Below are 25,941 nucleotides of genomic sequence, written 5' to 3'. Positions count from 1 at the left end.
GTGTAGAGTTATTTTTGTCAAGCTTTTGTAAGTTTTGAGCAACAAACCATGTCAGCTTGACTTAAAATTTTTCACACAAGTCCATCTTAAAACTGTTGATGTAAAAAGAAATGAAATCCTCAGGATCATAACGTTTACAATTGTGCCAGTAGAGGGCGCTGTTAATCGATTTTGATTTCAATTTATAAAATAAATCAAGCGTTTCAAACTTGAAAAAAGTCCCAACCTCATCATAGACACCACTAATTGTGTGTAATTTTATTTGAAATTGACATCAAAGCGCTGTCACTAACCCACAAAGTTCATTTTCCACCCTTTAAAAAGTCATCTGAAATAATTTCTCAGTTCATGTTCGTGTACTATAGATGTTTTTAAAAAATAAATGTCTTATGCCGCAACGTTTGACAAAAAATGACTTGAAATTTCTCACACAAGATCAGCTCCGTTTCATTCTTTTAATTTGTTCTCCTCTAAGACCGCGTAATCATTTTTACGGCTTTCTCTTCTAGCACATCTGTGTTGAGGGGAGGCTCGAAAGAAAGCTCGTGGAGTAGTGATGACATCATCTCCCCTGCTGGTGATTGTTCTGGTTGTGCCAAACAAGGCTGTAAACAAACAAAGCATGCCGGCGGAGAATGAGGGAGGGGGTTCAGGGGTGCGGGGGAACTTGGGGGCGTGTAATGGCAGGAGGGAGGTTATTATCAGATGCAAATGAAATTTCACACGGTCTCGCCGTCGAGGAAATTTAATTACGTTGCTTGTTGCCGGACTGGTGGAATGCGTCACTAAAGCTTTGAGGCGAGGACCTGAATGGCTTGAAAGGGGGTGTTGCAGACACCAGCACCACACTTGCCCCGAAATACCCCCACCCGACCCCCACCCCTCATGGACACTTCCTGGGTCTGTTGAGGCTCTCTGCCAGCTGCTTGGAGCACAGAGCTCCTTGTGATGCCTCACTGGACAGCTGCACCGTGAAAAGCATTGAGAGCCACACAAGGCCTCGTCTATTTCTATTCAACAGGGATGGCCTCCGTCGTCCGGGCTCTGGAGCCTCAAATCACCCCCGGTCCATCCTAATTGAGCTCTCTGGTCATGACCTTTTGCTTAGTGCAGCGTCACCATTCAAACTGGAATAAGACAAAAGTCTTCACAATAGTAGAATTCTTTTATTGGGCAAGTCAGGCCACTCCAGTCCAGCAGGTGGCAGTGGACCTCGTGGGTCACTGCACAAGCGATCCCCAGTACAAAGCGGACTGTAACAACAAAATGTTTAGAAATTCGTGCTCATTGATTCACAGAAACTGAACTCAATTTGATTCATGATTAGGGCGCAAGCTGTATGGATTTTTTTAAAAGCCAATGTCGATTCTTATATTTGTCAGAACAAATTTCCGCTAATCAATTAGTTGGCCGATCAATGGGAAAAACTTTGTCCATAAAAATTGTAAAGATACAGCATAAATTACGGGCAAAAAATGATCGTTTTAAATCCCTTAGTATTTGTTTAACTTTCCAACAGAAATAAAAATCAGTCTTTTATGAGGGGGTCGGAATGTTTGAATCTCATTATCTTTGTCTTAAATTAGAATGTTTTAACATGTAAAAAAAAAATGGTTTGCTTCATAGAAAATAAGTGGCCTATTATTCAGTCAGGTCACATCAGCTCCTACCCCACCTCACCCCAATGCGAGCGGACTGTGACGGTGAAATGTTTGAAAATGAGTGTGCAGTTTATGGAAGTTATTAAGGTCCATGAAGTATACACTCTTAACTCTCGCGAGTCTTGATTGATGTTAAGGTGGGTTTGACGTAAACAGATATAGCGGCATAGCAGACGTGTAGAAAAGTTGCCTGCTGGATACCTAAAAATTCAACAATGTCTTCTTGAGAACCTACATTTTTATCTGTTTGATGTCGACAAAAATCACAGAGTGCTTTGCAAATTTAACCTGTGCTGTTCCACTCCAATCCTGTAGGTGGTAATAATGCGCCTGTAGGTGGTGATAATGCGCACACAAGTTGGGTTCCAACGTACAACTCGCATTTTAAATCACCGCAATATCTTCTTTCTCCCCAAGCAAGCAAGTAAGTTCATCGTAACACTTTCCCATTTTTTTTTTTTACATTTTTTTCTTGCAACTTGAATGATGACTTAGGTGCTAGCTGTATTCTAGACGATTGTCAGTGAGTTTTTGGAGTGACAGACGGGCTAAAAATCAATTAGGTAAATGGAATTGACTATCATTTGAACGCCTGTTGCTTTGTTAGTTACGTGTGTGTGTGTGGGGGTGTGTGGTGTGTGTTCTCAAGGAGGCAGCTGTCCTGGGTGACTTTTAAGAAAGGGGGTTGGGGAGCGGGTAGTCGCTGGTGTTGGCGAGTGTCACGTTATTCACAGCCCACCTCCTCCTCCTCCTCCTCGGTGCGAGTCAGCCGCACCAGTTGGAGGGCGCAAGCATCCGATGAAGGATTTATGGCGCTTTCCACTTCTCGCACAGAGCGAAAGCGTGAACCTCACACTCACAGAAATGCGGCATTGCCCTTCAAATCTATTACGCCGTGAGCTTTACTGCTTTTTATTCCACCCAAAGAGGCAAAAAGGGCGTAAAACGAACAGAAGGCAAAATATGCAGCAGTGATAATTGAGTCAATTTATTATTCAAATTCAAATGTAAAAATTATTTAAAAAAATGTTTTAAAGTTTGTTTACTGACAAACTCAACCTGAAACTAATATAATTAAACTACACAACCACGTAGCTTTGCCTATCAAAGTCTGATTAGCTTAATGCTGACAACGACGTAAACTGCCAAAGGCTGGCTAGCATATAGCATCAGTGTTGCAGTTATAGTCCTTTAAGCAAAATATATAATTAGAATTTTATAATGGCCACCAATTTTTTGAGAACCTTTTAATGTGGTTCTTTGGTCTACATTGTATCAGATCCATATCAGAAGAGGATTTAAGGGCCAAAGAAACTATCAAAAAAAACATTGTGCATCATACAACGTTCCACCAGGAGTTTATTTCAACTTGTAGAATAACCTCTTCTTTGAAGCTGCTGCTGAAGTGTGTCCTCTCCAAAGTTCAAGTTCCAGGGGTGACACGTGATAGCGGGATTAGGCTCTCTTGTGTGTGTGTGTGTGTGTGTGTGTGTGTGTCGAGCTGCACGTCGAGAGGGATCAAGGCCTCTCTGCCAGTTGCTGTGCGATGTCTGCCGAGGTCCGACACCGGGTCTGATCCGGCGGACAATGCCGCTACTTAGTTGGATGCTGTGGAGGGAAGCCAAAAAGACAACGTGTGAGCAGCCACTGTCTGCGTAATCCCCTGCGATACCAGGAATGTCCATTTTTGGCTGCCGTTTACAAAAAACTCCCCCGCCCCCCAAATTGGACCATTACACATGGTGTGATCGCCCCTGTTTTGCTTTTTGATTCAGTTGTAAATGTGACTTTTAAGAGGTGGCAAGACTTCACAGGTATCTTGTGCTTGTTGAATGGGAGATGCAATGACGCTCACTTTTGTGATTGTGTTGTCAAATCCCTCACTCGTCTTAAATGAGAGGCTTGATTTTGGGCTTCGAATGAGCGGAAATGGTTCAAGTCTGGACTGAGATAACCGATCTCTCACCTGTCTTGAATAAAAGAGCACATTTTGACTGAGCTTAGTCAGCTGAGAAACCAACCAAGATGCTTTTTCACGCCATTTATCATTTCAATCCCCAGCATTTTCACGATAGTACTCACTCGGATGTGGATCATTATTATAGATGTGAGCTTTCTTTGTACTTCAGAGGATGTGATCGTGTGGAAAAAGTTAATAAAAATAAACTTTTCCCCGAAGCAGAAAGAGGATCGACTCACGCATGGGAGACATTTAGAACGGCGCAAACATTCCCACCACAAATCATAATCATAGTTTTGCCTTGCAGGGAATGCGGATCACGCGGGAGTCTTTTTGTCTCGTCAAACGCGCATCAATCAGCTCGCGACACGTTTGCTGTAAATCTCCCCAGATGACAAGGAATTCTCCCAGCAGCCTGACGGGTGAGTTGAAGATTTATACCCCGCTTCGAAGACACGAGGAAGACGTGCATGCAACTTTGAACCTTTTAGGTCAGTCATGCGTTAAATGTGCAGCTAGATGCGGTTTGATCTTCACCAGTGCCTGAAAGATGCTCTTCCCACCCCTCAAGTTATTTCCTCCAGACTGCAGTCTCCAGTTCATGAACTGAAGGATATTTGTACAATAATCCCCCGGCATGCTTCCCACACACCCGCTTGTCACATGTGTGCAGCAGGCCGTTATTAAACCTAATTACTAGTCTTCGGCGGTAGACCAAAGTTTGCTGTTGCAACAATGCGTGTTCCCATGCTTGGCGCCATGGAACAAGGGGGACGGCGGGTGTGTGCCACACGAGGAGATGGTTTTGTTGGCGTGCGCGGGGCAAGATGATCAGACCTCCCACATCAGAGCTCTGACTTCACATTCCCGCTTGAGTTCAAAAGTTTTAGTTGAAAATATAGTGGTGTTCTTAATGTGGTAACATATGATCGAGCGCCAATATTGATACCAGGAAAATGCTGTCTTTGTAGAGAAAGGACAGGGAGAGGCGGTAGCGTCAGGATATCGTACACGCGCCAGGGTTGTTGGCACAAAAAAAAAAATACTGCGATATTCTGTCGTCTTTTTTGTACCACTATTTAGGACGTATTTTTAATGCTATTAGTTTTATAGGTACAGTGGACTAATGGCCATCTAGTGGTGACCTAATAGAATGCAGTGACCTAATGTCGAAGTACTTAATGTTTAAAAAAAAAAAAAATCACCTTTCTTCCCCTGTACTTTGTGTTGTAGTTAGAATTTTATATGACATTTTATTCCCCCTCTAAAAAAAAAGACATGCTGCAGAGAAATATTCAATTTTCCTTTAACAATGCAGCCTCATGATGCGTTTTCCACTAATTGCGGTGCATCACTTTTTTGCCCGAAATCCAACTAAATTCTCAGAAAACATTTTTTTTTAGTCATCAGAAGAGCGATCACATGGAAAATGAAAACGCCAGCAAATTCAGATGTTTCAGTGGTTATGCACTTTTATTTTGGACATTTTAGGCCCCCCGACATGGGCACCGTTGTTAGTTAAATAGCAGGATCAGGTCATAATCCCTGAGACATCATCAGTGGGAATGAACTGTTCCAACCCTCCAGATGCTGGAGAATATAAAGCAGTATGACACAATTAAAAAAAAAAGAAAAAAGAAGCCGACGTAAACCTCATTACATTCAAAATCATTCCTGTACAAAATGGCCGCTAACAAAGACACAGTACACAATACTGTCGTCGCCATGTACAGCGTAACCCAATATGGGTCGACTCCATGCAGAGACGCTGATATTGCTCAAGTTAAGGTGTCGCCTCGCAGAACTTAGCAAGTGGACGATATGACCCATCACTCATGTTTTTCAGGATTTTCTCTGCTTCGAGTCTTGAGAGGCGAGCGTCTTACCAAGAGCGAGCATCAGCTCATACGAAATTCAGCCGTGCAATTTTTTAAACAATTCAAAGAAGAAGAAAAAAGACAAATCAAAAACTCTCCCGTTCATTATTTCCCTCCTGATTGTAACGCATGCAATGAGCGCATTTATAAGTTACATACAAATGAATAGAAGAGATTTTGCAGAGTTTTTGTTGGTTTTGACACAAATCTGAAGTCATTCCAGGATGTATTTTTTTTTTTTTTTTTTAAAGAGATCAAAGTGCTTCATCCTGATAAACTTCAAATAAGGTCAGTCATAACACTGTTCACTTAAAAGCACAACAAAATCTTCACATGAGAGCGTTTGTCCGGAGTCAAAATGCTTTGAAGCGTTGCCATTTTTAAAAAGCTCACGTTAAAAGATCAAATAAAAGGCGGTGTAAAGCTGGCAAAAAAAAAAAAAGGGCGTACATTCTATGAGAATTGCAACATACATTTACAAGCAACATGTACAAAAAGCTCAACTGATTGCCTGCAAACCTTTAAAAAAAAAAAAAAAAAAAAGTTGTAATCCACTTAGAAGTGGCGATAATCCCGTAATCGGCGGGCCGCACAGCAGCCCACTTACACGAAAAAGACCGCCGTCGCGCTCGCTGGAAGAACCCAGCGACGACGACGATCTTTGTCACTGACGAAAAACGCTGGTCCTCGCCCGCCTTTCAGATACCGAGGCGAGGCGAAGGACGAGGATGAGAGAGGAGCGGTCGCCTCACAAGGCAACCTGGGCCGGACACCACGGCGTGTCGGGGTACACCAGGCAGTGCACCGACTTGAACCTGCGACACAGACCCAACACCCGGGAAACCAGAGTCAGATGGGCTTCGGGAATAATAATGACACGTCTACGTCGGTATGCCTGCACAAGATCGTGACATCCAATCGATTAGTTTGTAACTTTTAGACTGTCGTGACTTTTGACTACCGCTATCGGATAGAATCTTCAAAAGTATCGGAACAAAAGTGGTACGATCATTTTCTCTTTGAAAAGGCCGAAGGCTTGCCATTGGATGTCACGTTCCGATCCAGCGCAGATGTACCTCAAGTTTAGTCTCTCACCTGGATGGATCCTCCTCCAACGGGAAAGCTCCTTTCAAATTGATGATATTGCTCTTGTTTTCAAACATCCCATAACTGAGAGTGATCTGAGGGAGAGATGAATGGAGACAACCATGTGATCAAGATGTAATATAACTAAAAAAAAAAAAATGAAAAAACAGCTTGCGAAGTGGTATCGGTGTGCAGTATCGGTGCATTTTTAATACTCCCGAACGATATCCCTACATTTAACCTGAAACATCGTTTACTGTTTATTTTTATCCTCACCTGCTTGTGGATCTCTGATCTGGACACTTGTTGCAGGTTCTCCAGGTGCGAGTGGAACAAGTTGCTGCGTATGAGCGAGACGCCGAGCACTGACTCGATGATGTAGCCCACGGTGCAGTCGTCGGGCAGGCGGATCTTCTCGGCCGTGTTCATGAAATGGCCGCCGCTGGAGGGACGCCACACGTAGGTAAGGCGTGGATATATACGGGTCCATGATTTCTTTAATGTTGTAAATATATTTGTCTTACCTGGCCCACGGGCTCATCTTGAGTGCCAGACCGCGACTCACACAGAAACCTGCTCCCCCAGTAGCGAACCAGAAGTTGACTGGTTTCTATAACAAGTAGACCGAGAAACGTCTTTTAATTCCATCGCGAGGGGTAAAAATAATCCCAATTTAAAAAACGGTCATCTACGCACCATCTTATTGTCGCCGAGCCTCTCCGTGGCCTCGATGGGTCGGTCCAAGCTGGGCTTTCCGATGTACACGTCCTGGGTGTGCTGGTACTGAGAGAGTTGCTTGAGCAGAGCGCGAACGTTCACGTAGTTGTCGTCGTCCACGTGGCAGAACCATCTGAGCGTCAAATACATGGTGAGACCCCTGACTGAGCGTGTGTGTGTGCGCGTGTGTGCGTGTGTCTCAAACACTCACTTTTTGCCCGACTCGATGAACTTGTCGTACTCGACGGCCATCTTGCAGGACAGGGCCTGTCGGCTGTGAGCGGCCGAGCAGTTGGTGTTGATGGCGTGACTCCCTGCGGCCATACAAGAACGGGAGTTATGACATGTAGCTCGCCTGTGACCATCAAGGGTGCCTTTTTTTTTTTTTTTATCTTGCGAAATAATGCATGTCTTTGTAGGGGGTGGGGGCTGACAAAAAAAAATATCCCCTGTCGGGATGGCTCACCGATTTTCCTTTTGAGGTCCTCGTCCTCACCGTCTGTGAAGATGTATGTCTGCATACAAACAAAGGGAATTACACGTTAATGATTTTATACCTTCACAGAAAACTGTGACCACTTTTAAAAAATAAAATATCATCCTTTAAAAGAATAAATGTTCTGTTTTGATTGACGCTAATTTAACAATATATTTTTCCGGTTGTCATTTGTACCTTTCACTCGCTAAAGATTCCTTTAGTTAACTAGCTAGTTAAATGTAGCAGCCGCTAGATAAACAATAGCCGTACAGCGAAATAATATTAACCAATTTAAATTTCCCCTAAAGGTATTATAATCAGTATGATTAAAAAAAAATTGAAATAAATAAATACAAATTTCATTATAATTGTTGCTGCATTGAACAGCAGTTATCGTTCGCAACAGCTCAGTAGGATATTTCAATTAACTAAAAAAACTTGCTAAGGCGCTTAGCTAGCTAGCATTAGCAATGACTACTTGATTGATCTTTTCTAATCGTTTACTCTCTTTGTAAACATTTGATACAGCTATGGCTGTATACCGAATGTTGTGTGAATTTCGGTACCCTCCTGCCCCCCCCAATGGCTCTCGGGTCTTTTCCTTTATGACAAGCGCGGTGATTAGCATCATTCAGCAGTGCTTTTATTCCCGGGGAAAACACATTGCGGAGTTAAACAGCCTCCTGCTCCCATAAAGGCCTTTTGTGCAGCTTCTCACTCACGCCATGGCAACCGCACAACCGCCCCCGAAACATCCCAGACGACGGAACACAAAACGATCATCCGACCGACGTCCCCATCCATCCCTATCCGCCATCTCACTCATGCGTTCACGCAACCCCCAAGCCAAAGCCAACTGTTAGCTCATATATGACTGCAGGTGTGAAGGAACTGTTGTGCGGCAGCAGGTGCTGGCCAACAGTCGGCCTGTTTACCCTTCAGGTGAGCCGGCACCTGCCGAGCAGCACGCCACCTTTGTCTGGCACCACGTGTCGCTACACGCTTTTTTCAAGGTGTGCGAGTTGTACTTAGTTGTGGGGGGAATGTTTGGATGCAGATCTGATCGGACCTTTACGCCCCTTGGTCTTTTTAACTTCTATAGCATCGATATCGGACCAATTCTGGCCTAATATGAATGTATCGAGCTGCACATTATTGGATGTAGTATAGAATACTCGTCCATACTTTGCCCCTCCTCATAGAGTATAAGTATTTGAATTTTTATGAAGTTCATATTCATGCTCAAAGTGTATTATTAGTAGCTCAAACCACCCCAACTTGAAAGAGGAAATAGTATAAACAATATAAGCATGTCTGCAGGCCGTTCTAACCCTCCCCATTGTGGGTCGGGCGCAGCGTACAGCTGGGCCCGACTTCTTTGGGCGCACTTTTCCCCGCACAATGAAAGACGTCTGGCGCCGTTTGTGCGGCAAACTCACTAAGCGCACCGCCATGAGACTTTATTTGTTCAGTCACACAGCGCAGACGGCCGGATGACGGCGCCGCGATGGGCGAGCCAATGGCAGGTGGCGGGGCCGGGAAGCCGGGGGGGGGATCCCTGTGTTGATTAGTAAATCAAAAACTATGCGTCCATTAGCTCCCTCACTACGTCACCCCCCCCACCCTCCTCTGGTGTAATGAGAACAATGCTGTGAGTTTTCATGCCGGGTAAAAGTCTCTGCTGGGTAAATCCTCAACACGTTTGCCTACATTTGCATACAGCTGCGGAAGTTAACTCCGCACAGCACCCTCCCTGCCCCACTCGCTTTGTCTCTAAACTGACAAGGAGACGCGCAGTTACTTTCACTACATGCAAATCAAGTGTGTGTGTGTGAAGCGGAGATAAGAGAAGAGGGGCCAGGGAGGGGGTAGTTGAAACCACAGGAAGGCTCGACGTGCCCCCCCCCCCCCCGCCCCCCCAACCCTGTCTGAGCTGAACGCGCGTGGTGCCTGCATGGCTGCCTCCAGCTCCACAGGAAGGAAATGCACCAGCGGGCACTCTTCCCTCTATTCAACAGCACCCTCCCCCGTGTACCCCTGACTCGATTGTACAAACTTATACAAGTGTTCTTTAGGAAAAAGAAAAAAAGTCACACTCTCCCTTTTATCAAGGTCCACCCATTTCCACTTTAAGCGCCCATTGTTAAGTTGTTGCCTTTTTTTTATTGTTATTGTACATTGTGACAATACAATGTTCTATATCAGACAGAGAACAATATTTGGCAACCATGTTTAAGTTCTAATAAAAACTAATTAAAATATATTAACTTTTGTAGCACATAAAAGTCAAAATTACAATTAAAATATATTGATATTGTGAAGTACAAATGGATTAAAATATAATAGTCACAAAAGTATGCACTTCACTGTCTTGGGTCTAAATTTATTTTTTATTCAATGAAATTGTTTTTGAAATATTTTGAAGATTTGACCTTTTAATAAGGAGGCTGACAAATGTGCATGTTTTAAAGTGCAAGATAATAAAATTTTTAAAATATTAGTTTTAAAGACTAAACTGAAAATGTGAAAAAGTTCATATTTTGAAAGGAAAATGTAGTGGGATTTTAAATTTATAACGCTTTTAAGTTTGTGTTGGATTTTAAGACCTATTTTATTTAAAATCATAAAGATAAAAAAAAAATACAAATAAAATTTAAAAAATATTTATTACATTTCTTCAACATTAACAAAAATGGAGGATGACAAAAAGTTGCAGGCTTGAGAACCACTTTGTCATAGTTGTTGTCATGGGAATTTTTATAACACTGATGAACACTTGTGGGCTAATAAAAGCAAATAAGAACTTGTTGCATGTGATGCTAACCAGTTGCCCTTTGCACCGACTCAAAAATGAGAAGAACAGGCGCCATTGTGTCACATCGCAGATAATCTATACGCATGGAAACGATGAAGACACAAGAACAGAAATAAACACCCGCCAGCATGAAAGCGGCACAGATGCCGTCGCGACGCCACAGATGTTCATCAGCTGAGCGTGAGAATGAGCGGCGGCCATATGTACGCGGTGGGAACCCGGCGCATCAGATGGCCGCCATTAGGGGGACGTCCTTTGTTCTGAGTCTCCTGACCACCTGGTGCTCTCCCCGCTGGAAACTCCCCCTTGTATTGTGGTCTCTTTCTGTCTCTTATTGTCGCCGCCGCCACTCGCCAGCTGCCTTCCAGGACATCTTTGACCCTTGTCAGAAGATTTCGCCCCTTTGCAATCATTACCAGCAATTAGCACACTTGGGCCACATAATGTTTGCACAAATACTGTTCAGGCCTATTTTGAGTGTTTAACCACAAAAAAAGGAACGACATTCTCCGCAAAATATGTATTCATACATCCAAGGTTGACTTTATTGGCCACAATTGAGTTTGGAGGAGCAGAGCCCAGACCTAAAACTGAATGGGGGGTGCTGTAAGAGGACAGATTCTGGCTTACAATATGACCAATACAATTCAATCCGGTGACTACGATCATCCTTTCAACCAGCAGATGCTAACATACTTAGCATGGCTAGCGACCTCTCAATTAGGATAAAATTATTGAGCATAATTTAATACAATACACCGTGTGCACATGAAGGAAGGAATTTGAACTTTGGGGAAGTGGAGCGGCCAGTGTGACACCCCTGTCTGCAGGATGAAATCACTTTGACCAGGCATCTTTGTGCATCCACATTTTCACACACTTACACCCCCTTTTATCCCACTGGCATCCCCTTGAAGACGAAGCCCCGCGTCCCTCCGTTAAAGCTTGACCCAGACTCGGGCTCTCCCGCGTTCCCATGGAAAGAGCGAGGGCAGACGGGGCGCTGGGAAAAGCTTTTCTTCAGCCCCCCGCCGTCCCCCAAAGACCAGCTTTGTTCCTGCCAGAACTGCGAAAGAGGGGGGACGAGGCGCTTGGAGAGCCGCCGCTTGCCGCGGAGGCATCCATTGCATCGGGTGGGGGCATTTGCAAGGGACACCTCAAAAAGAGGAGGCACAATAGGGAGAGTGGAGCTGGGGGGGGGGGTCGAATAAGGGGAGTCCCCTTGCTTGAAAGTGCTCCCTTCGTTCTCAGGCGCATCACTCAGAGGAGGATAAAAAGTGACATATGCATTTTGGGGAGTGTTGAAGTAGACTTGAGAGCCCACTTGATTGTCACAAAAGGGTGTGATTTAAAAAATGTAAGCAGCAATCTTTCATTGTGTATGCCCAGTATTTTGTTTTTCAACTTTTGCAAACTCAACAAACCAAGCAAGTGACAGCGAGACACAAAAGTCACAACAACAAAAAAAATAATGATTTATCTTTGTTCATCTATCCATGCCAGCGACATATAGTGACAGGTTAAAATCCCTACTACCAAATGGAAAAAGGTACAATTAAACAAATAATAACGTCATTATTTCAGTGTGGATATAATTTTAGTGCGATTTCTGTTTTATGCAGTTTTTTTTTATAATCTGTAGTACTCCCCAAATCCGCTGTTCATATTTACCTGTTGCATACTCCTAGAGATCCAAGTGTCCAGAAGCAGGTTGAGTCTGGACTGGTGGAACTTCTTGGTGGTCTTCACCGCGATGAACAAGTCATCGGGTCTGATGTCCTCGGCTGGCGGGGTTGCCGTGTCGCCTGCGGATCCAGAGGAGCGCGCGATGGACTTCTCCACCTCCCTGCGCCCGCGACTCAGCTTGCCAAAGTACGCCGAGAATCCCTTCATTCCGCCACTTTCCTCCGGCGCCGCCGCCGCCTCCCTTTCGACTCGGGGCAGCAAGAGAGTGTCCTCCTGGCCGGTGCTCTCCGCGTCTACTTGAGCTCCGTGATGCCGCAGGGCGACCAACAACATCAGCAGGCAGAGAGTCGCCGCGGTGCCAACGCAGACGGCCGTCTTCTTCCCGTTGTTCTTCAACATGGTGAAAAATTAAAAAATAGAAGGAAAGCAGCTAACTTCCGAAGCAAAGTCCATAGGGTAATTTAAAAGAAGAAAGTGTGATAAGGTCCTGCGCGGTACATTGCTAGAGAGCGACTGGCAGCGACGTCACGAGGACCTATTTATAAGGGTCTTCTTATGACCACGCCCACTGGGAGGTCCTTGAAGGCAGCAAGATTTAAATATAGCAGGCGCTCTCTTACATTATCACCTGCGTAAAAACGAACATTTTAACGGCACACAAACGGCAAAGGTGCTCTTGTGTGGTCGGGTTGAAAAACGTAACAAGGTTATTTTTAACAAAATAAAGTCCCGTTGTCTTTTAAAATGTAGATTGTAAAGGTAAAAGATCATCAGAAAAAAGACAGTTATGTGAATAAAATCTTATGTTAAATTTTTAATATATATTTAAATTAATTAGTTAATAAAAGAATAAAGTACTATTTTAACAAGTGAATGTAAAAAAATACATCTCTAAATATTACTCCTTTTATGCAGGCAAGGATGACTTACTTGTCTAAAATAAATAGCAAAAAAATATTCAAAGAAAAAAAACACTACTTGTTCTTTAAAAAAAAAAGGACTTTCACAACTGATTCACACAAATTCAACACAGGAAGGCCAGAGCCAAGCTTCAAACTCCAAACTTCAGCTCTGTGTGGCAGATGTTCTAACCATTAGTCCTCCATGCTGTCCGTCAGATTGAATATATGTGTAATACAAATCTAAAATCATCCTTTTTGTTTGGTGTTTTCCATTCCATTTAGTCTCATTTGAGCTTGCGCTGTGCTCAAATAGCCTTTATTGTTCTCTGTTGACCAAGGGTGGAACCAGGAGCAGTTGGCCATTCCTGCGCACTTGTTATTATTCAAATGATGGCTTTCACCAGTGATGCTGACCTAAGGCCCGTCGGGAGCGACGCGCAGCTGCTCGGAGCTTCGGCAACACACAGCGACGCCTCGTGATGAAGGTGGCTTTTGGAATAACATCTTTTCCATTGCAGGTGTTGAATGGCGGGACATAACTTAGAAGTGCTCTTTGTGCTCCTGACAAGCGCCTTTGTCCTCATTTGTGCACGCGAAGGCGTCCAAAAGGGACCGCAAGAAACCAAGTGGAGGGGGGGGTCGTCTGTGAGGCCTTCATTCTCCTCGCGTCCAAAGGCTTCTTTGTGCGGCGTTTGCAGGCCTTTCGCCCCACCTCACGGCTCGTTTAGACTTTTTTGCACCCGGTTGATTGTTAAAACGAAAAGTAGTCACGGCTTCCCCTCTCGTGGAAAAACAAAACCACAACTTGTCTCCCATGTCAAAACACAAACTCACTTCCTCCCGCTGGTGAGCCGCAAAATTACGCCACAGTCGGGGGGGTTTCTCGGAAGGCTCCGTCGGATGTTTAAATTGAAGCCTTGTTATTTGTAGTTCTTTTTTGACAAAGCTGATTGCATCTGATGCACATTGACAGGGCAAATAATCACCGCAGCTTCTCTGCTGCTCGGTGATCTTCCCAACGCTGCTCCCAGCTGGATTTTGAAATGCTGCACAAGCTATTGAAAGATTGTCCAAATAATGTCCTAGTGGTTAGCACGTCTGCCTCATAGTTGTGAGGTTTCAAAACTCAGCTGTGGCACTGGGGGACTCCCTTGGGTGTCAAGATTAGCAGCCTCTGGGTCCGATATTGTCAGGAGCTGCTAGATGGGAATTTTGTGCTCTGATGTTGGTGCCCCCCCCCTGCCGTAACCCCCCCTGAGCGCTGTGTCCCAATATTCCTCTCTGATGCCACTGTATATCCCACAGAGATCAATGACAGATGGCTCCACAATTTCAAGGTCATCCATCTGCGATCTTCCACATCTGTTGCTACTTAGCGCCATTACCAACCAGCAAAGATGAATTGCGCGCCGCTTCAATTTCACAGTCTGACAGTTTTCCACTGACAATTAAGTTTTTTCCCCGACTCCGATGGATCCTAGTACGTCCGTGTTGTTGCGCGGGCGCGTGCACAACGGAGGTGCAAGGGTGATATACGGCACCATAAGAGGCCAGACAAAACGAGGGAGCCGTGGCAATGAAAAGCAGATGTGTCTGCAGGGCCACTTCAATTACTTTATTACCTTGCGAAAACAGCGAGGGGCTATCTTGTAAATGTCGCCTAATTGCCGAGGGCACACTGCTAATCTGTTAGACATGCAGGCTTTATTATCGACTGCAAACTACGACTTTGCTTCGCGTTGCGGTTATTTGGCTGCTTTAACCTTCTAGTTGTGTCACGTTAGTTGTAGTTTTTCAGTAAATATAGTGTGGAATAAACATACCGGAGAGAGAGATCGTATAGAAAGTCTACACACCCTTGTTCAAATGCCATGTTTTGGTGATAGAAAAAGATGAAACAAGGTAAATCATTTTGAACCTATTGCACTGCAAAAGAAAAAAAAATGAATCTTGTCAACAAAAATAACCCAGATGTGGTTGCACAATTATTAAAAATGATAATTTGAACAATTTTATATTAATCCTATCAACAATGTAACCAAAAATCAATGTCAATCACAAATGAGCATTACTATCTTTACCAAGGCTGATTTCTTTTCTTTCTGGAATGATCTTTGATGGTGTGCAGGTGTACTTAATGAAATGTCCTGGGAATTTAATGTACATTTTCCCACCAAGTATTTCCTCCTCCTTCCCAGATGATCCAACCTGGTCCGTTCAGGGAATCCCCCCCCCCCACCCCCTACTTTCGTCGCCAGGATTAATTCCTGCCGCTGGCTTTGGATCAGCTCCCGACGGAGCTCCAGCAGAGCAGCGGTTTATCCCAATTGGTAAGTCCAGCTGGGCTGAGCCTCTCATATTAAATGGATTAGCAAAAGCCATTGTTCTAATGGCATACAGAATATGGATTTAAAATGTTAGATATGTTTTTTAACTGCAAAAGCTAATGATAAATCCTCTAATTGTACGTTTGGTTCCTTGACTGACCTCGGTGAGGATCAGCCGAGCTCATGTTAGTAGCCGTGGGAAAGCGTCGTAGTGACACCGCTTACGAGCTTTTCTGATTTCCCGTGGGAGACATCAACGATAGGATTTAGCCGAGCTAGACGGACAAAAGTAACGGGACACCTGCAGGAAGTGAAAATATAGTATCAATAAATAAAAAATAAATGGCAAGTGGCTCTAAGACCTTTGAAAAAGAGTTTGTGATTTTTTTTTTTTTTCCATGAATTTTGTCTTTTAAAAATCTAATTTGACCCCTTGAACACCAAAAAATGTACCAACACCAGTTTTAAGGTCACTTTAACGTTCATGCTTCATTCCAAATAGTAAATGCGCTCTCAGAGACGATATATCGGTGTTCTTTAGATGCCGTCTCTTGAAGCAAGTGCCAGGATGCGCTCACTTGACCAACCAGAGTCCGACCGTTAATTCCTGAAACTCGATGGAGGCCACGCTCACTCGTGGGCCCTTTTCCCACAACCTCCAGGCACCTCGGAGGAAGTCGCCCAAGCGTGACGGCACTCTTTGATGAAAAGTCTGAATGTCCGAGGTTGTCCCGGAGAGTGCGGCATTAGCAAAAGCACATGCTCTCCTTTCAGGCCAGAACAATGGCGGCCATTGTGAGCAGCGCCGCAAGTGTCTGTTTGGATTTAAACGAGGGATCTCACCGGCGACGCGTAGACAATAACCAGGGTGGGGCGTGCGTGAGCTCGGCAGTTAGCGCCGCGCACGGCGGAGACATTTACGAGATAAGAGGAAGGTCAGCGTAGGACGGACAGCCGCCGGTGTAAAGAAATGAGAGGAAATACATCATGAGCTGCTAAGTGATCTTGCAGCTTTTTAACCCCCCCCCCCCCGGTTTTAATTGACATAACAGGCTCTGTTTGCTTAAATGGATAATGTCCCCAGATTTGGGAGATTTATGCACCTAATAGCATTACATTTCATATAGAGAGCATGGAATCGCACATTTCCAGCACTCCCAGTCTAATTCTGTACGAGGTATGCCTGCTTCGCTGTCCCTCGTCTGAGCTTTCGGTCTGTCAGAAACAGTCAATGAGTCTTCAAATGTTTCGATTATTTTTCTATTTTCCGAAGCGCTCACATGCACTGCAAATTGTCACTTCAGGCTTGGTCCTTCATGCCGGCTAATTACAGAGGTTCGTTGTCTACGCGCAATGTGGAGAGGAAGGACACTTGTCGTCGTCATGGCGCTTGGCCTCGAGGCCGCGCCATAAACAGCAGTGAGCCATCTTTAAATAGGACATTGTTTTGTCTCTTGTCTTTTCATCCCTGCACTGTCCTCCATCCCTGCCGCTGCTGCATCAGGTCAGCCGCGGTAAACATCCTCTCGCCCATCCACGCCCAACGACTCACCACTTCCGTGCGTGAAGCTCGAGTTTGCATTTTTACTTTACTTGCTAATTAACGTGTAGGAAAAAGAATCCGCAACCTCCGAGGCGGCAAACATGCGAAAGCTGATTAGACTTCAACTGGGCTTGTGTAAGCCTTTCAAGCGGATGTTGAAAGGCCGTGAAGGAGGAGGTGTGCTGGACTGATGGCTTTCCCCCAGTCTTCCCATTATCCCGCACGCCCTTTCCACTGGAATGAAGGACTATCTATCAGGGGGCACCCCCCCCCTTGGTACTCCTTTTCTGAGCTCAATGAAAGCACCTCCGTGAGCTGACCTGCCTCACACGGAGACAACAGATGTGTTAAAACGTTGACACCCTCCACCACAGGACGAGCAGCAGAAAAAGCTGAAGAGGAAGCATAATGAAGAGACAGCTTGATGTAAATGGACATATCGCTAGCTGAGATCAACCGCAACATCTAGATTGCATAAAAGAACAAATACCGCCAACGAACTAAGATGTTTCTTCCCTCCTGCTTGGTTATCTTAAGCACACAAGTTAAGTAAACAAATTGTCGCTGGGGAAATAAGGGGCTTTTCTACGTATTGATTGAACCATATTTTCTTCCTCTGAAGGATAAAGGTGAAATGCAACTTCTGCTCCCCAGCGGGCCACTGAAGGAGCAGCAGCAAAGGTCCTTTGCCTTGATCCCCGTGGCCCAAACAATCCGGGTTTGGCGTGGATAGCCCCGAGGCAAAGCCATCTGCCGCAGAAAAGAGAGAGAGGGGGAGAGTGTCCCACTGCGGAATGCCGAAGCAAATTGATGAAGGCCCGGCGGATTCCTTTCGAATGGACACGGCAGGAAAACTCCGACTGGTTCTGTCAGCACATGACCACAAGACAAGCGGAGATAAGGCGAGTTGAAAACCTCGCACGATATTCCACTTCAAGTCAATTTTGCCGTGATAATTTGATTTTTATGATGAGATTGATTTGAGACTTTGAAATAAGCACAACCTGATTATGGATCACATAAATCAACATGTCATTCAAATTTGTCCGGCTAGCTTACATTACTGAATTATTTTCCGGCAACTCTGGACTAAAAACATTTTTTTAAAAAAATACTTGGGGGGGTGACATTAATTAAACGTTAATAAAAAATCTATTATTATGTATATTTTATAAATATATAGAAGTTTTAACGGTGACCTCTGACTCTCAGCAGGTGTTTGTGGATGTCCGCCAAGCTCTTCTTCTGCCTTTTGGAGGGGGAGTGGGGGGGGGGTCTCATAGTGGTGGGGGCTGAGGGTGTCAGACAGGGCAGATGTTGTGTGCAAAATCTCCCTGAGGAGAAAGTGTGCCGCCACCGTGGGAAGGGGTCAGGGCTAAAGGGGGACGTCTCTGAGGGCACACAGCGCTGGTTACCACGGCGACAGGCAGCATCACCAAGCCGCCTGTTGGCCCCCTCGTAAGAGACTGTTCAATCACATGAATTTTCTTCGGCTTTGATGAACTTTTTGGGTACAGCGCATGTTCACCCCAGAGCTAAGAACTTTTGGAAACCTTTTCAGTGTGGTTTGGCAACTCATACTTAACTGATTGGCAACTTTGGTTTTATTAGACCGTGACAGAACCCCCCCCCCCCCCCAACAAATGTGGTAAATTATGTTATGCTCTGATGAAGGTTGAACTTTGCTTTACTTCTTGATGGTTTTAAATTAAGACCATCAAAAAAAATGCTAAATTTCACCAGAACTCAACTGTTTGGTGAAAACAATCCCATTAGTGATGTTGCTCAGGATGGCCTAGGGAGACGTGTTTCCAGCGGTTCCAAACACAATAGCTCCCAGTCTAATTTTGTTGTGAAAGGCGCATTGTCCTTCCCTCTGAGGGTTCTTGGCTCGACCACAAAGAGCCGTTACGACAATGATGGCAGCTCAGAGGCTCACCTCTTGGCCCTTGATGGATGCTTTGTATAACATTAGGCGGGTCAGAACCCTGGGTCAAGATGTGAGGGCTTTTTGGAGTGGTGGAATGTAGACCAAAAAAAAAAAAAAACCTCTTGAACCTTTGTCGGGTCACGATTAGATATGCATCTCGAGAAACATCATGTCTCCGCTGAGCTGTTGTGGAGGAAGATGAAGGAGGCGCACACAAAGCATGCGTAGGCTCATTTCATATGCAATCGATGGGGAACATTCCTTGTGAACCTTCTGGGAATTCCTGGATATTCTGACCCAATAGAAAAAAATTCCTGAACAAAGTAGAGAATATATAGTTTTGGAATTTCCAAATAAAATCAATTTTTCGCCTGCAGTGTAACAGAAATGAATACAAAGCTTTTTACAATTAATAAATGCTGATATAGTTCTTTTGTCTTTTTGCAGTTGTACCTAATAATGTGACCTGTTGTGACACTAATGGCCAACGAAGCTGCTGATGCAGGTACGCTCATGAGCCAAAGCAAACAATGAGGCCTCATCAGTGCATGAGCTGAAAGCAAAACAGGTAGGCCTCCGTTTCAAAATAACAGAAGCAGGAAAGCGGTTCACCATCCTCCCTGACTCCTCTTTGTCTCTGCAGTATTGACGGAAAAGCTCTCGACTTCCCGGGTCGCTGTCTCTGACCCGACGTGGACATCTCCAGGAAGGTTCTTTGACGTCTGTGAGGTGCAAACCCAGCTTGCCTCGCGTGCGGTGGAAATAGCATCACGGAACGACACTTCCCGACCTCTTGATTAGGTACAGCCGCATTTGTGTGTGACTTGGCCACCGGGTGGCAGTATAAGAAAATTATGCAGGGACGTCCATCCGTTATCTGATTCACTTCTCCTCAAATGAAGAATCATCTCGCAACTACTCTGAGTGACTCATAAGGTTGCCCTAATATTTAACGTTTATGAAAAGTTCTCGGAAACCTTCGCCAATTTAACTCTTGACGCACGGACGTCTGAGCCTTTTTCTGTCAAATGCGTAAGAAGGTCTAACTTTATACTATTTTAGCCGTGCCCACGTCATAACACGTAAAATGTTGGTGCTATTGATTAACTCGTCTACGTCTTTTTGCATCCTGTTAGCATGGAGCTAACGGAAGTCAAAGTTGTGTGGTTTTAGTTCTATACACAACTTAACAAAAGCACCGCTTTTGATGTGCTAGACCACATCATTCTTTTAAAAAGAGAAAAATATCTGACTGGCCTCTCTGGTGCTGTACACAAATGTCTTTTATCCTACCTCGCTGTGAGTTTTATTGGATGTTTAAATACAGTTCATGCTTCCCTGAAGTTGGTGAGGTAACATGTGGTGTGCCTCAAGGTTCAATTTTAGGTCCTTTGTTGGTTGACCTTCTTGGCGGCGTCATTCGGAGGCACAGAATGAATTTCCACAGCTAGGCTGACTCCACTCTCTCTGTCTAACTCCTGGGTATGATTTTGGACTCTGAAGTTTTGATAGAAATTGTGGCATGGATGTCATTAGTTGGTGATGGCGTACTCAATAAAGCGCTGAAGTCCTTCATGCCTCATATTGAAATGCACACTATCGCTCAAGCTATTCTTGCACAAGCTTTGTTCCGGTCATCATCATCTCCTTAAGGGGCCCAACAAAAACTTCCTGGTAGAGAAGAGTCCTTGGACTGGATCCAAGGTCAAGATCTTTTCAGTGTGCTGGCGTCGACTAGAATAATACGAGGACAAACAGTGACTATGAAGAGCGCCAGCCAACTTTGACCTCCAGCTGCACGGCTTCCTCTCCGGCCTCCCTGGGTGGGACTCGCCGCGGGCTGCGAAAACTCTCACGTCTCTACTGTTGCCCCGTTCCCCACCCCTCTCCGATCGCAACTTCAATTATAGCCTTAAGTGTCATATTTTTCCACGAGCTGCGCGGTCACAGAGAATGGACGCTCGAGGCCGGCTAGCTCGTTGCCTTTGGGCTGCGGCCACAGAAGAAAGATATCAATCTGCTGCCGTGGAGTCCGGAAATCAAAAATAAGCCGGTGAACAAAAACCAAATTTGTGCGTACAGTTTATGTAAGATGGTTGATCCTTGATAATTTTGTTTATTTGTAAAGCAGTTCTGGTGCTCGGGCGATCATGTGTGAATCTATCAAAAGCTGCCGTTCGTTTGCTCATGGAGCTCAGCCTCTTTAACAAATATGCAGAGATGAGTTGCTTGTACTCAAACTAAACCCTAAACAGATTTTTTTTAATGATCGGGCTCCAATTTGATTTTCAATTCAAGGATGGTTTGATTTGAAAGTGGACCGATTTGACTCTTTGGGTTAGTGGGATTACGATTCGATTCAATATAGCGCGGCTCAGCTCGAGAGGGTATGGCACAATGACCTTTTTTTGTTGTCATTTTAAATACATTTGTATGAACTTGGGAGTACTTCAAACGTGCCCTTTCTTTCAAAGATATATGTCTGCAGTAAAAGACGATTCGCTACGCATCTTGACATATTTCACGGTGGGGAACGATTCGGTTCAATTTGATCCACTCGCCTTGTTCAAAACAGTTCTTCCAACCCAAATCAAAGAAACTGGGGGGCTGCAGCTCTTTACCCGTATCAGTCATTATGGCCATTAGCCAATCAGAAGCCAAAGGAAAGTAATTATTGGAAACGACACAAAAAACAAGAATGTTGAATCAAAGGGTTTGATGACAAAACATAATTACTAGGAAGGGTAAAAAAAAATAAAAAAATTCAGTATTGTTTCCTACTCCTTACTTAAGTGAAGACATGTGTCGGTGGCGTCTGTGACCAAAATAGACGCACGACAGTAACATGAGGACATTGCAGATGATGGGAGCTTTCACAGAGGACAGCGTTCAATGTGATGCCGTGGCTGGATCCCCTCAGGAAGTGTGTGCAGCAGTGCGAGGAGAGGAAGTTGACTCTACTGTGATGTTTATGCTGGGCGAGGATGCGGTAGAGCCGCTTTCATCCCCAAACGCCCCCCCCCCATCCCTTTATTCCATGCGTGTCTCATTAAATCACCCCCCCCTTGTTTCTTCCACTGTGTATGAAAAGCAAACAAGTGGATGCCTTGATAAGAGATGAGATTGATCGGTGCTTAAAGCGGAGTTGATTTATTCCCGCGGCACTGTTGTGGAAATGAAAGCAATGCATTGATATCATCTAAGCCCAGAACATCTGGTCACATTCTGCGCATAAACCAGTTCATGATGACCAGTGCATGCATGCGACTTGATTGATACGCTGATTGTTGTGAGTGTAATGCTACTGAACTAAAAGTCCCCTTTAAAAAAAAAATGAATAAAAATAAATAAATAAAATCTAAAAAAAAAATGTTCAAAGTTCAAAAATGCAAATCCAGGGAACTGCGATCTTGAACATTAGCGTGTCCAACTAGTAGCATAAAAGGCGAGAAAACAGGTAGCCAGATTTAAGAAAAAAAATAATAAAATCCCGCGGTGGCTTGAGTTTAATTTGTTCCGTGACGACATAAGTAACTCAAAACATTTGTTATATTTCATAAGTTATATTTCCCAATTGAAATGAATAAAATTGCCATTAATTGGTGCCAACCTTCATAAAACCACATCCAATTTTTTTTAAACAATAAAAATATGCCCTTTAATATTTATGAAACACATTAATGGCACAGTTAAAAGAGAATATAATGGAATTAAATCACGTTTGTCATATTTTTACTTCAAATCGATGGATATTGTGCTGCTCCTTTTGGTTGTGCGCCCACCTGGGGGCAGTATAACACACACACGTCTTCTGAAGATCAGATTTTTATGACGTCCTCTGGGAATTTATGATTTGTTTTTCCTTCTTTTGGGAATGTTTGGGAATGGCTGTTATCTCCATCATGTTTGACACAAACACGACCGAGCGCTCTTGTTGCCAGGCACACAATGGCACGGACGGGGTTATCAGCGAACACCCCGCCCCAGGTCAAGCGGGGTTATATGACCACCGTGGGGGCTCTGAGGTCACTCTGGGTCGGTATTGCTTGATTTTCAAGGCGCCATTTGGGAAGAGGCGGGGGGGAATTCCTCCCTTTAAAATCGTCGGGAATACTCATTGCGCATTTGCTGTCTTGAAACAATAACTTAGCATCTTTGTGTAATTACGTTTCATTTCTGCCGCAGCCACCCAGCAAAGTCTCTGCACTGACGCGGAACGCTGCCTACCGCAGCGATAGTGAAGCTACAAAGGCAAGCATGTGACAGTGATGAGGCGAGTTCCTTTCCTTTTCATCTCTTTGTTCTCTCTTTGTGGCTAAACAGGAAGATTGTCTCTTTTTCTTTTTTTTCTTTTTTTTTTGCCCGTCATTCTATTGTCGTGAACGTCTCAATTCAACTTCCTTCCCTTTGTGAGCCAAGAAGAATGGCGTATGAAACATAAACTAGACAGCAAAGCAAGGCTCAAATTGTAAAAGTGAACATACGGGATGGAGGGATGATTTGGTTCTGCCATTTTGTTTTCCATATCGTTATCGCTTGAGCCGGGAGCTGCTGTCGATCACAGCTCACATCTCACACTGAGACCTGCGGACATCATATGCCACGCCACCAAGCCCCGCCTCTTAAAGGCACGTGATCACATTTACAATGTATTTTAAAAAGTGTGATGTGATATTTTAATTTATGTATTGTTCATTTTGAAGCAGTGTGACAGAAAAACAAAAACAATGTGAATTGCGATCAGTAAATATTTGAAAGAAAATCCTAAATGATTTTTTTAAATATTTAAAAAAAAAAAATGTTTTAGATCATCTCTATCTAAAAGATTGTGTGTTCCGGAACAACTCCCCCTTTGATAAACGCACTTTCACTGTAATCCTTTAACTGTCGCAAACACCAAACGGTGGTTAAAAAAACGCCAAGTCTGCTTTGGTTAACAAGATTTGCCCAATTACAAGCGCGTCGATTATCGCCTCTCATCTCAAACCGTCATCGTTCACATGCAAAAACAACCATAAGCCACCTCCAAATCAAAGCGCACGGAAGCACGAGAAACGCGATCCAGCAGAGGCGGCGAAAGACGCAGGGATGGATTACCCCGACGTTTCCCATGATCCCGCCTCTCTCCGGGGACCGCCGGCCAGTGGCTCCCCTGGCTTGTCATTACCACCGACGGGAGCCCACAATAGGTCAGGGAGATGAGATAACATTGTGAGCGGCCTGAGCAGCAGGTGAGCGACTCAATGGGTCTGATTAGGTATCTGGGTCCCAGGGTGTAGCGTTGCCTCGGGGCCCTCGGGGGGCGGGGGGGGGGCGGCTCCACCATCTGCCGGCCTGAATTCCCGCTCAGTGCGGTGACACAACAAACTTGCTGTGTTGCTGCGGGGCCTCTCCTCGGGGTTTCTTCTGTTACCTTTCATGCGCTCAAGTGTTACACTTTGCGGCGCCTTTGTCGCACTTTCAAGCACAAGCGCAAAAGAAGAACGATGGCAACAAAGAAGCGCAACCTCGCGGAATTTGAGACGCCTTCCGTTGACTGGAATCTTGGGGGAAGAATCTCGAGCCTGTTGAGTGATTTGAGGTCAGGTCCGACCTCGCCAACCGGAGTGTTCGGGTGAGGGTTAATGGCGAGGTGGTGGTTTGACTTGCGCTTGAAGTTTGAGTCAGTGAATGAGCGCGACTGAACTGGAAAATTGCGAGACAAATTGGTCGGCAACCAGGGGTGGCGCTAGAGCGGGGCGGGGGGGGAGGAGGGGGGTGCTATAGCCCCGTCAGAAATCACTGTTGCCCGTGTTAACCTTGTCCATCATTGTATTTAATTTATTACACATTTATTTTTTCAGCGCCCCCTTTAACCCCAGGTGAGAAATAAAATCCTGGAGCGTTGCATGTCCGCCAAAACTCACAGTATTAAATAAAAATAAAGAAATAAAAAAATTTATTACAAAAAAAAGAACCATTCTTCCACCGTATCGCGATCAAATTGTATTTTTTTTAAAGAGTTGCTGTATTTATGAGTCAGCATTAGCGTTGCAGTTGACAATTAAGTAAAGCTTAGTTTTGGGTTTTCTGTTTGTCTTACAAAAACGCCCTCCTGACCTCCTCGCTGCTTGTGGAAATTTGCGAGGCTCCGGTGTGAGCCGAGGCCATCCATCAGCATGCGTCCACCCCGTCGAGGAATCGCATGGCAGCCACGTTTAGAACCTTCAAAAAACTTTGATGCGGGCAACACATGGTGCCCGAATGTCTCTAGTGAAATGGAATCGGGTGTCATATATTTAATACACCGCATATCAAATTTGAGGTGGATACTTGCGCTTTCCAAAACAAATATCCAACATAAAATCCGCCCCTGGAAACGATACGCGCCGATGTGCTGCATGATGCTGAATTCTGCCCATTTGTTGATTTCACTTGCTCGTCAACGAGCTTTTACGAGTCCGAAATGTGAGCTTGCGACATCTGGAGAATCATTTTAAATCAGTTAGGACACGATAACCGTGACGGGCACCTTTTGACCGTTAACGCGCTTATTTAGCATACCTCACGTACGGACGCGTCACGTGTGTGTTTTTGCATCGCCTTGATCATCGGCGGCCATTTTGTCATCGGGCAGAAGAGCAGCGATGATGATGACAAGTCCAGATGTGGTGTTTTGACCCTAACGTGACATCGTAGTTCAGTCCGCGGCCGTCTCGTGGGCCCCAGCAACGAGCTAGCTAGCAAAAACACAACGTTACCCTCCTTTCCTTCCAATCTCTGTAGACTTTATTTATCCATTGGAGTTAAATCAAGATCCAATCCCAAGATTATCACGAGATGCCTAAAGCTATGCACGGATGTCAAAGACAATCGTCGCCTTGATGCAAAAGTTGGCAAGAGCGGCAGCGCGTCACATTGAGCACACGAGCGAGCGCCGTGTCATGGCCTCCATCTGTTCATCGGTGAGGATGATGAGC

At 44.7% G+C, this 25,941-nt stretch overlaps 1 protein-coding gene and 1 long non-coding RNA gene across 2 annotated transcripts; one reads left to right on the top strand and one right to left on the bottom strand.

Annotated features, from left to right (window-relative positions):
* Positions 1–5,067: 5,067 nt before the first annotated feature.
* lfng (LFNG O-fucosylpeptide 3-beta-N-acetylglucosaminyltransferase) lies at positions 5,068–12,804 on the bottom strand. Its single transcript, XM_088317727.1, has 8 exons — positions 12,266–12,804; positions 7,768–7,816; positions 7,513–7,615; positions 7,281–7,434; positions 7,109–7,194; positions 6,861–7,026; positions 6,594–6,679; positions 5,068–6,313 (listed from the first exon to the last, which is right to left on the bottom strand). The coding sequence occupies exons 1-8, from the start codon at positions 12,677–12,679 to the stop codon at positions 6,247–6,249; spliced, it is 1,125 nt and encodes a 374-aa protein (XP_088173853.1). The 5' UTR covers positions 12,680–12,804; the 3' UTR covers positions 5,068–6,246.
* A 6,672-nt stretch (positions 12,805–19,476) lies between these two features.
* LOC148322197 (uncharacterized) lies at positions 19,477–23,254 on the top strand. The gene is made up of 3 exons (XR_015846630.1): positions 19,477–19,550; positions 19,626–19,783; positions 23,168–23,254. It is a non-coding gene; the product is annotated as an uncharacterized LOC148322197 (long non-coding RNA).
* The last annotated feature ends 2,687 nt before the right edge of the window (positions 23,255–25,941 follow it).

Source organism: Idiotropiscis lumnitzeri, chromosome 15 (genome assembly GCF_059441095.1).
Source record: "Idiotropiscis lumnitzeri isolate Australia: NSW breed Sydney's pygmy pipehorse chromosome 15, RoL_Ilum_1.0, whole genome shotgun sequence".
In the NCBI taxonomy this organism is placed as follows: Eukaryota; Metazoa; Chordata; class Actinopteri; order Syngnathiformes; family Syngnathidae; genus Idiotropiscis; species Idiotropiscis lumnitzeri.
Note: the sequence above shows the minus strand (reverse complement) of the source record. Positions and strands in the feature narration are given on the sequence as shown.

Excerpts from the sequence above, each read along its gene's own strand:
- lfng (XM_088317727.1), bottom strand. The coding sequence starts at position 12,679 with ATGTTGAAGAACAACGGGAAGAAGACGGCCGTCTGCGTTGGCACCGCG. Across the intron at positions 7,027-7,108 it reads AAGATGAGCCCGTGGGCCAG|CGGCGGCCATTTCATGAACA; the intron begins GTAAGACAAATA and ends GCGTCCCTCCAG. Across the intron at positions 6,314-6,593 it reads TTGGAGGAGGATCCATCCAG|GTTCAAGTCGGTGCACTGCC; the intron begins GTGAGAGACTAA and ends TCTGTGTCGCAG.